Genomic DNA, 11879 nt, shown 5'->3' with positions numbered 1-11879 from the left:
TCACATACGAAAGGGATATGAATGAGCACACTGACACGCAGCTGTCGCACTCTTGAACCCTAATGCAATTACAACCAGTCAACACAGAATCAACCTAGGCAAAAGTGTTACTACTCATTTCTCTTTACATTCCCACTGCGTATTCCCTACAGTAACACGGTCAAAACAACAATTAAAACAACAATGAAGTTATGTTATGAGACAAATTTCTCATCTACCACACATACCAACTTTTTACCATCTACAATAAAGACAGCATGAACTGTGTACTAACAATTTCGGGGCTGTAATTTATTAATATAATTGTATTAAATTAACTTATACAAGGTTCAGTTATCTTTGCACACAAAAAAGCAGGTCGAAATGTCAACAAAAGAGCCACTTTTTACTTTCTTACTTTGAGTACATTTCATAGATTGTACATTTCCACTTTTACTTCAGTAAAGAAGTTGAATCAGTACTTAGACTTTTATCAGAGTACATTTTAACATAAGTATTTATAAGTACATAAGTATTTAGACCTCAGAATGTCTGTACTTTTTCACTTTTAGAACTTAGAAATACAAACAAACAGACAGGGACACCAGAAATCAGAAGTATCTTCCCTACTTATATTTTGATGGTATGCATATTTATATACAGTTATCTAGCTCAGTTAGTGCAGTTCCAGGTTGCCCACTGACCCTAAAGACAGAGCTGGCCCAGTTCATGCCTCCCCCAAATGACAGATGCTTTTGGTTGCTGCATGTGAAGTGAAGTGAAAACCTTTGCACTTGAGGATGTTAATACTGTAGTAGAGCCAAATGTAGAACATATAAACAAAACGTGCACTTTCTGTGTAAAAACATACTAGTTTGTAAGTAAAGCTTTAGACATTACATTCATTTGAAAACATTTATTTGTTTCCGGGGTTTAACCAAGGAAGGACTGAGAAGCAGTGACACATCTTTGCTGATAAGTTTTTGCATATTGTCCTCTGCTGGCAACCTTGCATTAATATTGAAGCTGTGTTTATTCACGAGATTAAATACATTTTAAGAATAACGTCATATTTCTCTGCTGTCATCCATGGCTCATCATCCTTTTTTTCTTTTTCTTGTCTTTTATTTTGGCTTTGGAGGTAGTAAAAGGAAGGTGAATGGGAAGGGTTTTATTTGGAAATCTCTTCCCTAAAATTCAAGATTCTTTATTTGTCACATGCATAGTTATACGAGTACAACACGCAGTGAAATGTATCCTGACACACTCCTCGACTGTGCATGACTGTGTTGATAGTCTGGATTCTTTACTGTTATCATTAATATGAAAAATATAGGTACTGAGAGGTTTTTGGTCTGGATCATCAGTGTTCAGATTCTCTCTCAGATCTACAAGGCTTCTAAGAAATGGCGAAGATTCAGGCAAGAGGAACCAGTTTCACTATCCGGATCAGTGCAGGAATCAGCCACCAGCTGCAAGGCTTCCTCAACTTTAAACAGGAGCAAGGAGATGACATGATTGCAAACAGGTGAACTTTCTTCCTCCAGGTGTGCAAAATTAAAGGGCAGAAACTCAGGGGAAGACCTTGCATTCAAACAAAAAACAAAACAAAAAAATACAGTTAACTTGCTCGCAAACGAACTCACTCACACAGACAGGAGAGAGAGAGAGAGAGCAACAAAGAAGAGAGACAAATGGAAAGGACAAGTCAGCACAGGAGGATTTGGAAACCATAAGAGATTTTAATTATTTCAACAACAGTCACTTCATTTCCCCTTAATGGTATTGCCTAAAGTCACCTGCCAGGAAACTTACCTGTGCAGGCCCCCAGTGAGCAGTAGTAGTAAATTGTGAGGCTGTGTCGGCAAACGCATATTTATCACATTTTTCACATTTTGTGAAAATGGGATTAGATCATCTGTCCTTTCTTTCATAAACTAAAATATGCCAAAGTCAATGCTTACATGCTTATTTATTTAATTTAACTTCATTTAATTTAAGAAGTGAGATCACAAATAAACATTTATTAAAAAATAAACATGAATAAATGATAAATAAACTAAAGATGGTAATGCCAAATTTACTGAGACTGAAACTAAGAGTTTCACGTTAGTTTGAATAAAATAAAAGCACAATTTCTTTGCCACTGACAGCAGAATAAGATACATATATGAGTGTGTCAAATGTTCTTCAGTATGTGTTCTTCATGTATCTGGCTACCGACAATTTTTTTTCCACTGAGTTAATGGAGCTCCGGAGAAATTTGAATCAGATCACACTGGCAGATATGACTCAAGCAGCAGGTACAAACAGGTTGCTTTAAGGTGTGTTCTTTAAAGCTGGCAATTTAAGGATACCAAAAACTTTAAGGAAGCCAAAGAGTCTCCCCGCAACAGAGCTACAGACATGGCTTTACCACATTTCTTGTTGTTCCTTCTCATTAATTTCTGCTGCATTTCTGCCTCAAATACCTCAGGTAAGTTTGAAAACACTGTTTTGTCTTGAACTGTTCAGTCTCTGCCCTCTACTCGTATACAGAGGGAATATTAATATATTAATAAGATTTTGTTACCTGTTGTTATTAATATTTTAAGCTCAGTATCCTACACAGAGTCAGTATTTTTTATTTATTTATTTATTTCCTATGTTCCTTGTTTGTTTTCTGTGCATTTATGTCAGAATATCCCTCAGTTCCGTGTCGCGTCGTCCCTCATGCTGTGTGATCCCTTGTGTGCCTCTCTATGGAGTTTAGTTTATATTTTTCCCAGTCCAGTTTAGTTCTGTACCATTTCCCTAAGTTAGCAGGTAAAGCTGCATTTTCTGAGTTCATTCCCATGCATGGTGAGTCCTGCCTTTTGGGTCCAATCTCCTCCCTGCACACACAATTTATGTTTCTATCCCCCCTAAACTAAACATGGTCCACAGCTGCAGATCCGTGGAAGAAAAAACTCTTAACAAAAAGTGAGTCACTTAATAAGGCTGGTGAAACATACAAAACAAAAGGGAGGAAGACACTAAGAGAAAACTAACAAGAACCAAACGGGGAAGAGCTCAAATACTAAATGCTAAGGACATAGAACACGAAACTGTGACATAACAAAACCCAAATCTCCAAAAGTTTATTCTGTTCATTTGGACGTTTGGTCATGAGAATTTGCATAATTATGATGAAGGAACTAACCTCCCAGCCCATTGTTCATTCAGTGGTGCTAGCTTCAGTCATTACGCCAATGTACTGTTTGCATAATGACTGAAACCTGCAGTCAGCTGAGACTGAAGAAGTCACTTTGATGAGTGACGAAACGTTTCTCCCACTGAAAACGCTACGTCCAGATGAACAGAATAAACTTTTAGAGATTTACTTACCTGGATGATTGAGAATCCATCAAAACAAAACCTGAACACGGGAACCTGGACCGTGATGTGAGAAGACCAGACAATGTGACAATGAACAAAGGGAAATTCACACAATAAATACATAGAGAGGTGAGGAGCGAAGAGCCAGCACTGGGGGTCTCTCCAAACTGAGGAGATGGAGAGGGTGAGAGAGCGGAGGACACATGGGGGCGAGAGCCAAGACGGGCTGAGGAGAACGCACGGCTGGGGAGAACGCGCATGGACATGGAATGAAACACAAGGAGGGGAACATCGGAACAGAAAAGGGAGATGAGACATAGAGGGAGACAAATACATGACTGCGGAAACATTCACAGAGGACATGACAGATTCTCACAGGAGACACAGGATGAAACAGCAACAAAAAAACATCAAATACAAATAATCTCAGAAAAAAAAGAGAACTAAACTAAAGACTAAACTGTATAAACATCATTCTAATACAAAGAAAGAACCAAATACAGAATAAACTCAAAATGCTGGGTTGATGACACAACCCCCTGACATAAATAATGCCACATTTGTAAGGAAAATGCATTTTTAGGTTGAGCAACAGAGTTGAGTATGTGGGTTGTACTCATGCTGATGGTGAACAGCATTTGCTGCTCTTGTTTAATGTCATTTGTTGAACTGGATGACCGAAGTAACAACACACATTGGCAGTTAAACAGCTTGTACTTTTAACAATCCAGGACCTCAGTATGGAGTAATCATACATAGCCACAACAGCTTGGTTGGGGTCAGTGCACAAAAGGGAGGAATCTCAGGATGTACCGTGTGTTTTAAAATATTAACATGAAGGTAGTCTATTCTAGCAACAGGTTTATTTTTTAAGAATTCATTAATCCAACCTCCTGAGTTTCAGTTGCCTGTAGATCGTGTCTTATAATTATCATGAATGTCTAAGGCGAAAAAGTGTCAAAAAGTTATGGCTCATGTTACAAGCTACTGTGGCGCTTCAGAATAACAGCCAAGATACTAACTTTTCAGTAAAATGCCGTCATGGCACTGGATCATTTAACCTTTTGTTTCTGAGTTTTTAAATTTCAAGTTTTTTTTTTATTTAAATATTCTGTTATGATTTGTTTAATATTTCCAGCACATTTGTTTTGTGCATTCTTGGTGTGTTTGCTATAGCTCTCAGTTTCTTTAGTTTAATTCCTCCTTGAGTGTTTCTTCCTTCTGTGCCCTGTCTTCTGTGTTTGGTTTATTCATGTTTCTGCTTCAGTTTACTTTTGTACTTTATATTTTTGCCTTTTTGCATTTACCCACCAAAAACCAAATGAACAGCTCATTTTCAGTTTTGCTCTGTCTCCACATGTATGCATTTAGTACCTCTCACAATCGCTACAGATCCTGTGACCATAACAAATTTCAAAGCTCCTCTTAACACCCCTGTTTCACTGTGTTTTATGTGATTAGTTGGGCAAAATAGAAAAGTGAAGATGTGACTTTGAACTTTTTAAAAATTTCTTTTACATCTGAAATAAACTACTGTCTGCAGTTGTTTTGTGTTGGTTTTGTGAGTACACTGTTAGTGGACTCATTTCAATGAATCTTCCATATCTATATCTTAGATCAAAGTGACAGTGTTTTCTCTCCTTTTAGGCATGAAATAGGTATGTTAGAATGAAAGTCCTTCAGTTGTGAGTAGTTGTTAAATTTGCAACGTTTAAACTTTTGCTGCCATGATGCCAGGTCTCTCTTGGAAATTAGATTTTTACCTGGAAAAATAAAGGATTAATACAAAAATAAAATAATAATAAATATTCAGATATTTACACCTGAAATCAGCCAGTAAATTATCTGCATTTCATTCCATTTCTTAAATCACATAGATTCATAATAACATTCTTACCTTCTGTTAATAGAGCTTTTATCAACTGTATAAGCTACATAGTTGAAATATGTTAAAGTGACACATTTAAAAAAAAATCTCTCTCCCTTTTAGGCACTTCAGACAATACTACAGGAGTGGAAGGGGCATCTGGAGCAGGTTTTCGATATCATAAGACAGCAGCTGCTAAATCATCAAATGAAAGATTTTTAAGCGATGGACTTTCAGAACAGGCACTGATGTTTCTAACTGGCACTGTGTCCACCATCCTTTTACCTTGCTTCTACATGCTGGTCTGTTCCATCAGTGTGCCACTTAACATCTTTGCCATAATCGTCTTCACTTGTTGGATCCGTCCTAAGAAGCCAGCTGCAATCTATATGCTGAACCTGGCCTTAGCCGATCTGCTCTTTGCACTGATGCTCCCCTTCAAGATCTCCTACCACTTTGAAGGCAACAACTGGAAATTTGGTCCATCCATGTGCAGCGTGGTCACTGCTGCCTTTTACTGGAACATGTATTGTTCTGTTCTTCTCATAGCTTGCATCAGTGTGGACCGTATGCTTGCTGTAGTTTATCCCATTGACTCTCTAGCTTGGAGGAGCTCACGGAACACAGTCATAGCCTGCATAACCATGTGGGTGTTATCCTTCGCTGGCTCTGTGCCTCTTGTTTCCTCTGACCAGACTTTTAACGTCAGTGAGTTGAACATCACCACCTGCCATGATGTCCACTCCACAGATAAGATCATCTGGTTAAAGAAGTACTTCCTCACCATCTGCTGCATATTCTTCTTCCTACCTCTGCTCATCACAGTGGTGTCCTACACTCGAGTCATCTGCTCGCTGAGCAGAGACCAACATGATGCTCCAGAAACATCACACGGGAAAAGAAGAGCAGTGGTAATGACTTTCACTGTGCTGGTGATATTTTTGCTGTGTTTCATGCCTACAAATTGTCTGCTGCTTGCACACTACCTGCAGCTTAACACAGAGAAGAGCCAGGGGGCACCTGATGGCTCTTACGCACTCTATCTGGTGTTTCTGTGTTTGGGAAGCCTGAACTGCCTCCTGGATCCCCTGCTCTACTACTTTGGATCCTCCCAGTTCCGGAAACAACTATCCAATATGCTGAAGCGTAAAAATGATAGTATCACTCATTCACCATCTTATTTATGAAGATTCAGCAAAAGAGAAATGCTGAAATCCAGTCATGCAGAAAAGTCCAGAATCAAGACATCAGTTACCAGAGCGGGCTCTTTCCAAGCAAGCCTCAGTGGCCAAAACAAGACAAGCCAAACAAGAAATTACTGGCCTGACTGACTGTCACATTTTCATTGACTCTGAACTGTTATTTTAAAGTTATAATATAACAGGGGCGATTTTAGCCCATTTTGGGGGGTGCTTCAGCACCCCCAAAATGAATCAAAGCACCCCCAAAGATTTCTTACCTTTTTTTGACAATATTTGCTGTTTGCGTGACACAATACTAAAAATATAAAAAGCATACAGTACTTAATTGAGATGGAACATTTTAACAACAAAAGTATAGATACCCCCCCCCCCTCCCAAAATGGTTTGTTCCAGCTCGCCTCCCCCCCCTGCTCTGGCTCTGCCAGAGTGGCTGAGACGCAGCGGAGCGGAGGCATAAGTACCTGCCTTAAAACATATTAGCTGCATTTAACCTTCAGTTACTCTTTATATAGTTAGGTAGGAGTCAGACCATGTTTGTTTTTAGCTGAAAAACATTACACCGGGTAACCTGCTGTGTTGAAAACGTGTTTCCCGACTATGTTTGCTACCCTACAATCCGTCCTAAATTCAGCGATATTTGACCGTCCTGTTGCTCCCATTGAAATTTATATAACCTATTTAAAATGTAAAACTTAACATTATCCGTAGCCTGCTGCTGTTACCACTGTCCTGTTTGAAATGTAATGAGAGAAACTGGTTATTTTATCATATGTGCATATTGAACCCAAGGTACTAACTAACTAACTGACTGGATGCGCATTAACCTTATAACTCCTGTGTGTGTGTGTGTGTGTGTGTACAGAGAGACAGCCAGGTTCATATTGGATATGAGGAAGTTTTTTCAAAAACGGGAGCCACATTCAGGTAAAAGTGTAAGATCAAATGATCCATCAATAAAGGATAATGTTGGATCAGTGTTTCAATATTTATATCCTTTATTAGATGTACATGTGGTTTGGTTATTTGCCCTTTGAAAGTACACTGAGAGAGGACTTTTTTTTATTAGTGATCTTAATAATATTTTTTTTAAATCTAATTGAATACAATCTATTTGTGTGTGATTGTCAGTCCAAAGAGGGAGAGAGGAAAGAGGAGAACATGAGGAGAAAGTACAAGATCAGGAAGAACCAGGTAAGAAAACAGACAGGGAATACTAACAGGCAAAACAGAAACTGTTAAACTGGCAAAGAAAACCCCCCCCAACTAATTTTACTCATACAATCTGGAAGTTGTGTTCTCCCTATATTAAAGCTGCTATACAGAATCTGCAAAACAAACTGGGTGGTCAGCCCTGGCACTGCATTACTATATTGAGCTTCAGTCAGAGGAAGTCACGGTTGCCAAAAACTTTTTGAAGCTCAAGAGTGAGGCTGGTGCCATCCCAGATATGTTAACATTGTAGAATCTTCTGGATAATCGGATCTTCCCCACACTGAAAACTGTTATTCAGGTTGCCCTAACAAACCCAGTTAGCAGCTGTAGCTGTGAAAGGTCTTTTAGTGTCTTGAGTCAGCTCCATAACTGGCTGAGAAGGACCATGGGTCAAAGCAGACTCCAGCACCTGGCTGTGATGTCAGTTGAGAAAGATGCTTGAGAGACTTGACCACCAAAATGTGATAGACAGATTTGCCAACCTCAAGGTGAGGAGACAGGATAAAAGAAAAGAAAAAATCTCCAGAGCCATAGTAGTATCTGCAGTAAAGATCTTTTCATACATTGTATATATTGTACCATAGGCCAAGGTGTCTCCATTTTTCTAATTTTTTAATAATATTTTGTACATTTCAAGTGTATTTTTATGTATCTGTATTATATTATACATACACATTAAAAGTGAATCTCTGTCCCAAAAATGTGCTCAGTTTATTTTGTACTCACTGTGAGCATCATTCATTATTCTCCCACAGTAATTAAGGGTAGAATATGTATTTTTTAAAATTCTAATTCATTCTTCTTTAGCAGCATTTAAATAACCTTTATCAGATGGGGATTAAATTGTGTTAAAATTGTGTTAAAATGTACAAAACAGTGATGTCATGTTTTGTGACGAGGACCCAGGGACAGAGAGACTTGGTGAATTTAAGAATCTTATGATTTAATAAAGAAATTTGCAGACTTGCACAGAGAGGCTACAATTATGATGACTGATATTGGAGACTAAGACAACAGATGACGAGGACAGGGAGGAACAGGGGTTTAAATGCACCAAGGAGACAGTCAGAGGGAACTCGGGACAACTGGAGACATTTAAGGATGCAGGGACTGACAGAGACAGGGAAGACGTCTCATCGTGATGACTAAAGTTTACCTTGCCGGATGGGCAGCTCTCTGGGTGCTCAGCACCCCCAAAGCTCTGATCCTAGAACCGCCCCTGTAATATAATATCAGCAATTTGTCATAGTTTGCCAAAGCTGCTGACATAAGAGCACGTAGCTAACAGAAAGATTTAAAATTCCCTATTTTCATGATTAGAAGGAACTGAATACCTTCCACTTCTTTGTGAACCGGTCATGTCAACAGAAACAGCTTTAAATCTTGGGGTCATGGCTACACACAGTCAATGAGAGATCCTTTTAAGAAACAAGAAAGAAAACACCAGGAAAGAAAATATGCATTCACATAAACAATACACATTTCATAGGGCAAGAGGTGGGGTCCAACCTGGACAAGTTGCCAGTCTCTCGCAAAGCTAACATTATGAGAATTGCATATTAGAAAATAAAGACAACTTGTGGTTCAGGAGCTGTTGGTCTAAGGCAGTTCAGAAGTATTTTTTTTCTGTGTTTAATAAATTGTACTTTAATTTTTTATTATGTGTATTTTTCTTTCTAGCTATCTAGAATTAGATGGACAGAAATATAATGTCCCAGAGGTATTCTGTTGGATTTCAGTCAGGCGAGCATGAGGTCTAGTCAATGGTATCAGTTGCTTCATCCTCCAGGAACTGCCTGTATATTCTCACATTGTCTTGCATCACGAGAACCCTACACTGCACTGCTTGGTCAGAATCTACACTACAGGGTGAGGTTATCTAGCCTGTGAAGGTCTGTGCATCCCTCCATGGATATGCCTTCCCAGACCATCACTGACCCATTGCCAAATCTGTCATGCTGAAGGATTTACAGGCTTCTCCACGGCTTCTCTATAGGAACTTGCTCTCATCTGTGAAAAGCACAAGGTGCAAGTGGTCGACCTGGTATTTCTGGTATTCTATGGCAAATGCCAATCTGGCTCCATGGCACCAGGCAGTGAGCACAGTGCCCACGAGAGGACATCGGGAGCTCAGGCCTGAGACCTTTCTGATTGTTTGGTCAGATACATTCACACCAGTGTCCTGCTGAAGGTCATTTTGTGCATTTTGGGCTGTTCATCTTTGCACGAACGAGATAATCTGGTTAAAAAATTGTGTCTTCTGTTTTTTTCCTTTTTATTAGGCAGAGTATCTGGGATACTCACTTTTTATTTGTATTGAAATACATGCAAAACCTTGTAGAATAAACATTGGAGATATTTTTTTAAGCTGTAAGTAAGCAGCAATGTCCATGTGCCTTTCTCTCCAGCAGGTAGCGCTACATTACAGTTAAGTAACTCTCTCTACACACACTCTGCATTGTCAAGCTGCAATTAAATCCAAATCCAAAACCTGAAGACATTGGAGACTAATTGGAGACCTTAAAGAATCACAATGGGAAGAACCAGTTGTTTATTGATGTTTATTGATGTGTTAAAAAATTAAAAACATGGATTATATCACTGCATCATATATATCTTCAATAATAAATCAACAAAAATATAATGATTATACTGTTTCGCTCTCTTGTTATTTCTCACACTGTCCTTTGTTGTGCTTTCCTATTAACTGTGGTTGTAGTGGTTGTATTTAATCCTGTGTCTGTTATTCTTATCTTAGAAAACAGAGTTTCATCCATATAGACATAATAGCACCAAACAGTTACTGCAGGTTTGCAGGCAGCACATCCAAGATTCAAATCTTCCATTTCACCACATTCCAAATGTGTTCTACTTGACTGAGATCTGGAAACTGTGGAGGCCATTTGTGTATAATGACCTAACTGTCATGTTCATGAAACCAGTTTGAGATGATTTGAGCTTTGTGACACGATACATTATCCTCCATCCTGTCCAAACTCCTGATCCAAGGATGAAGCCATGCTTTCACATTCTTTACACCAAATTCTGATCCTAATATCCAAATGTCAGAATCAGAAAAGGGAATGATTTTCCAGTCTTCTGTTGTCTGTTGTTGTTGGTGAGCCTGGGAGAACTGTAGCCTCTGTTGTTAGCTGATGTAGTCATCTACTGCTGTAGCCCATCTCCTTCAAGGAGCATCTCTGAATGTGTTGTGCATTTAGAGATACTCTACTACATACCTTAGTTGTGATGATGTTATTGTTATTGTTACTGTTGCCTTTTTATCAACTTGAAGCAGTCTGGCCATCCTTATCTGTTATCTGGTATCACCAAGGCTTTTTCATCCAGAGAACTGCTGACGACACCATCAACCGCGTGACGTTCAAACTCACTTGCAAACAATACTTCCGCATGCTCGGTTTGAACGTCAGTCGGTTGTCTTGATCATGTCAACCTGGTCATGACCCAGGGCACAAAAAGAATTATCACCTAAATCCATCATAAATAGTTTTATTATCGCAACTATATTTTTACTTAACGATGTCCAACGTAAGGGTGCTTCTGTTTTATATTTAGGGCCAATAATTTTTCAAATTCGCGTAATGTGACGGGGCATATAATACGGGAGTAGTAAAGGGCAGAAACTTTGATCGTCTTACATTTTAAATCACTTAAACAACTTTAAAAAAAATAAATAAAGAATTGTTCTGATTAATCTCCCACCAGATTACCTGGCTCTGTAAGGCTAAAAACAAACAAACAAACAAAAAACACATTTATTAACACTCCTCTTCTGTCCTTCTGATGCATTTCAGGAATTCAGACATCCTTCAACAACATATACTGAGACTGCGTTTCACATTACAGTCTGGGGCGGCAGAGGATGCGTAAGTAGCCAGGGCACCCGCAGGTTAAATTTTCTTGCGGTTCCATTCTAGGTTTTATGATAGTGTTTGTCTTTCGCTGACTATTGCTTAGGTCCCTAAAATCTTCAATGTAACTTTCAGTGCTTTTAGTATCATACAAAAATCGTGAAGTTCTCCGCGGATTTCTCTTTTAAAAGAGGGATATCTATTATTTTTATTTTTTTATTACTTTTCTCAAAATAACACGCCATGCCCCTGAACAATGATCAGCAAAGCTGGAAAAGCACTACCATAAAGCTTCGGCTAGAAGCGCAAGTCAAGCCCAGGTATGACAGGGCTGGCTGTCTTACGCAAGGTCGCCTGTAAGGTCACCTGACATCACGCTGGTATGTAAAT

The 11879-nt window shown here is 38.9% G+C and overlaps 1 protein-coding gene across 1 annotated transcript; it reads left to right on the top strand.

Annotated features, from left to right (window-relative positions):
• Window positions 1-2361: 2361 nt before the first annotated feature.
• On the top strand, window positions 2362-6627 carry LOC116315920 (proteinase-activated receptor 1-like). The gene is made up of 2 exons (XM_031734367.2): window positions 2362-2455; window positions 5327-6627. Exons 1-2 carry the CDS (start codon window positions 2386-2388, stop codon window positions 6388-6390), a joined length of 1134 nt encoding a protein of 377 aa, XP_031590227.1. The 5' UTR covers window positions 2362-2385; the 3' UTR covers window positions 6391-6627.
• Window positions 6628-11879: the final 5252 nt, after the last annotated feature.

This window comes from Oreochromis aureus, linkage group 7 (assembly GCF_013358895.1).
Source record: "Oreochromis aureus strain Israel breed Guangdong linkage group 7, ZZ_aureus, whole genome shotgun sequence".
NCBI lineage: Eukaryota > Metazoa > Chordata > Actinopteri > Cichliformes > Cichlidae > Oreochromis > Oreochromis aureus.
The sequence above is the reverse complement of the archived record's forward strand: the minus strand, read 5'-3'. Positions and strand labels throughout refer to the sequence as shown.

What these genes read in the sequence shown, in the direction of transcription:
- LOC116315920 (XM_031734367.2), top strand. Translation starts at nt 2,386, where the DNA reads ATGGCTTTACCACATTTCTTGTTGTTCCTTCTCATTAATTTCTGCTGC. An exon ending in TTCTGCCTCAAATACCTCAG is followed by an intron (nt 2,456 to 5,326) that starts GTAAGTTTGAAA and finishes TCTCCCTTTTAG; the next exon opens with GCACTTCAGACAATACTACA.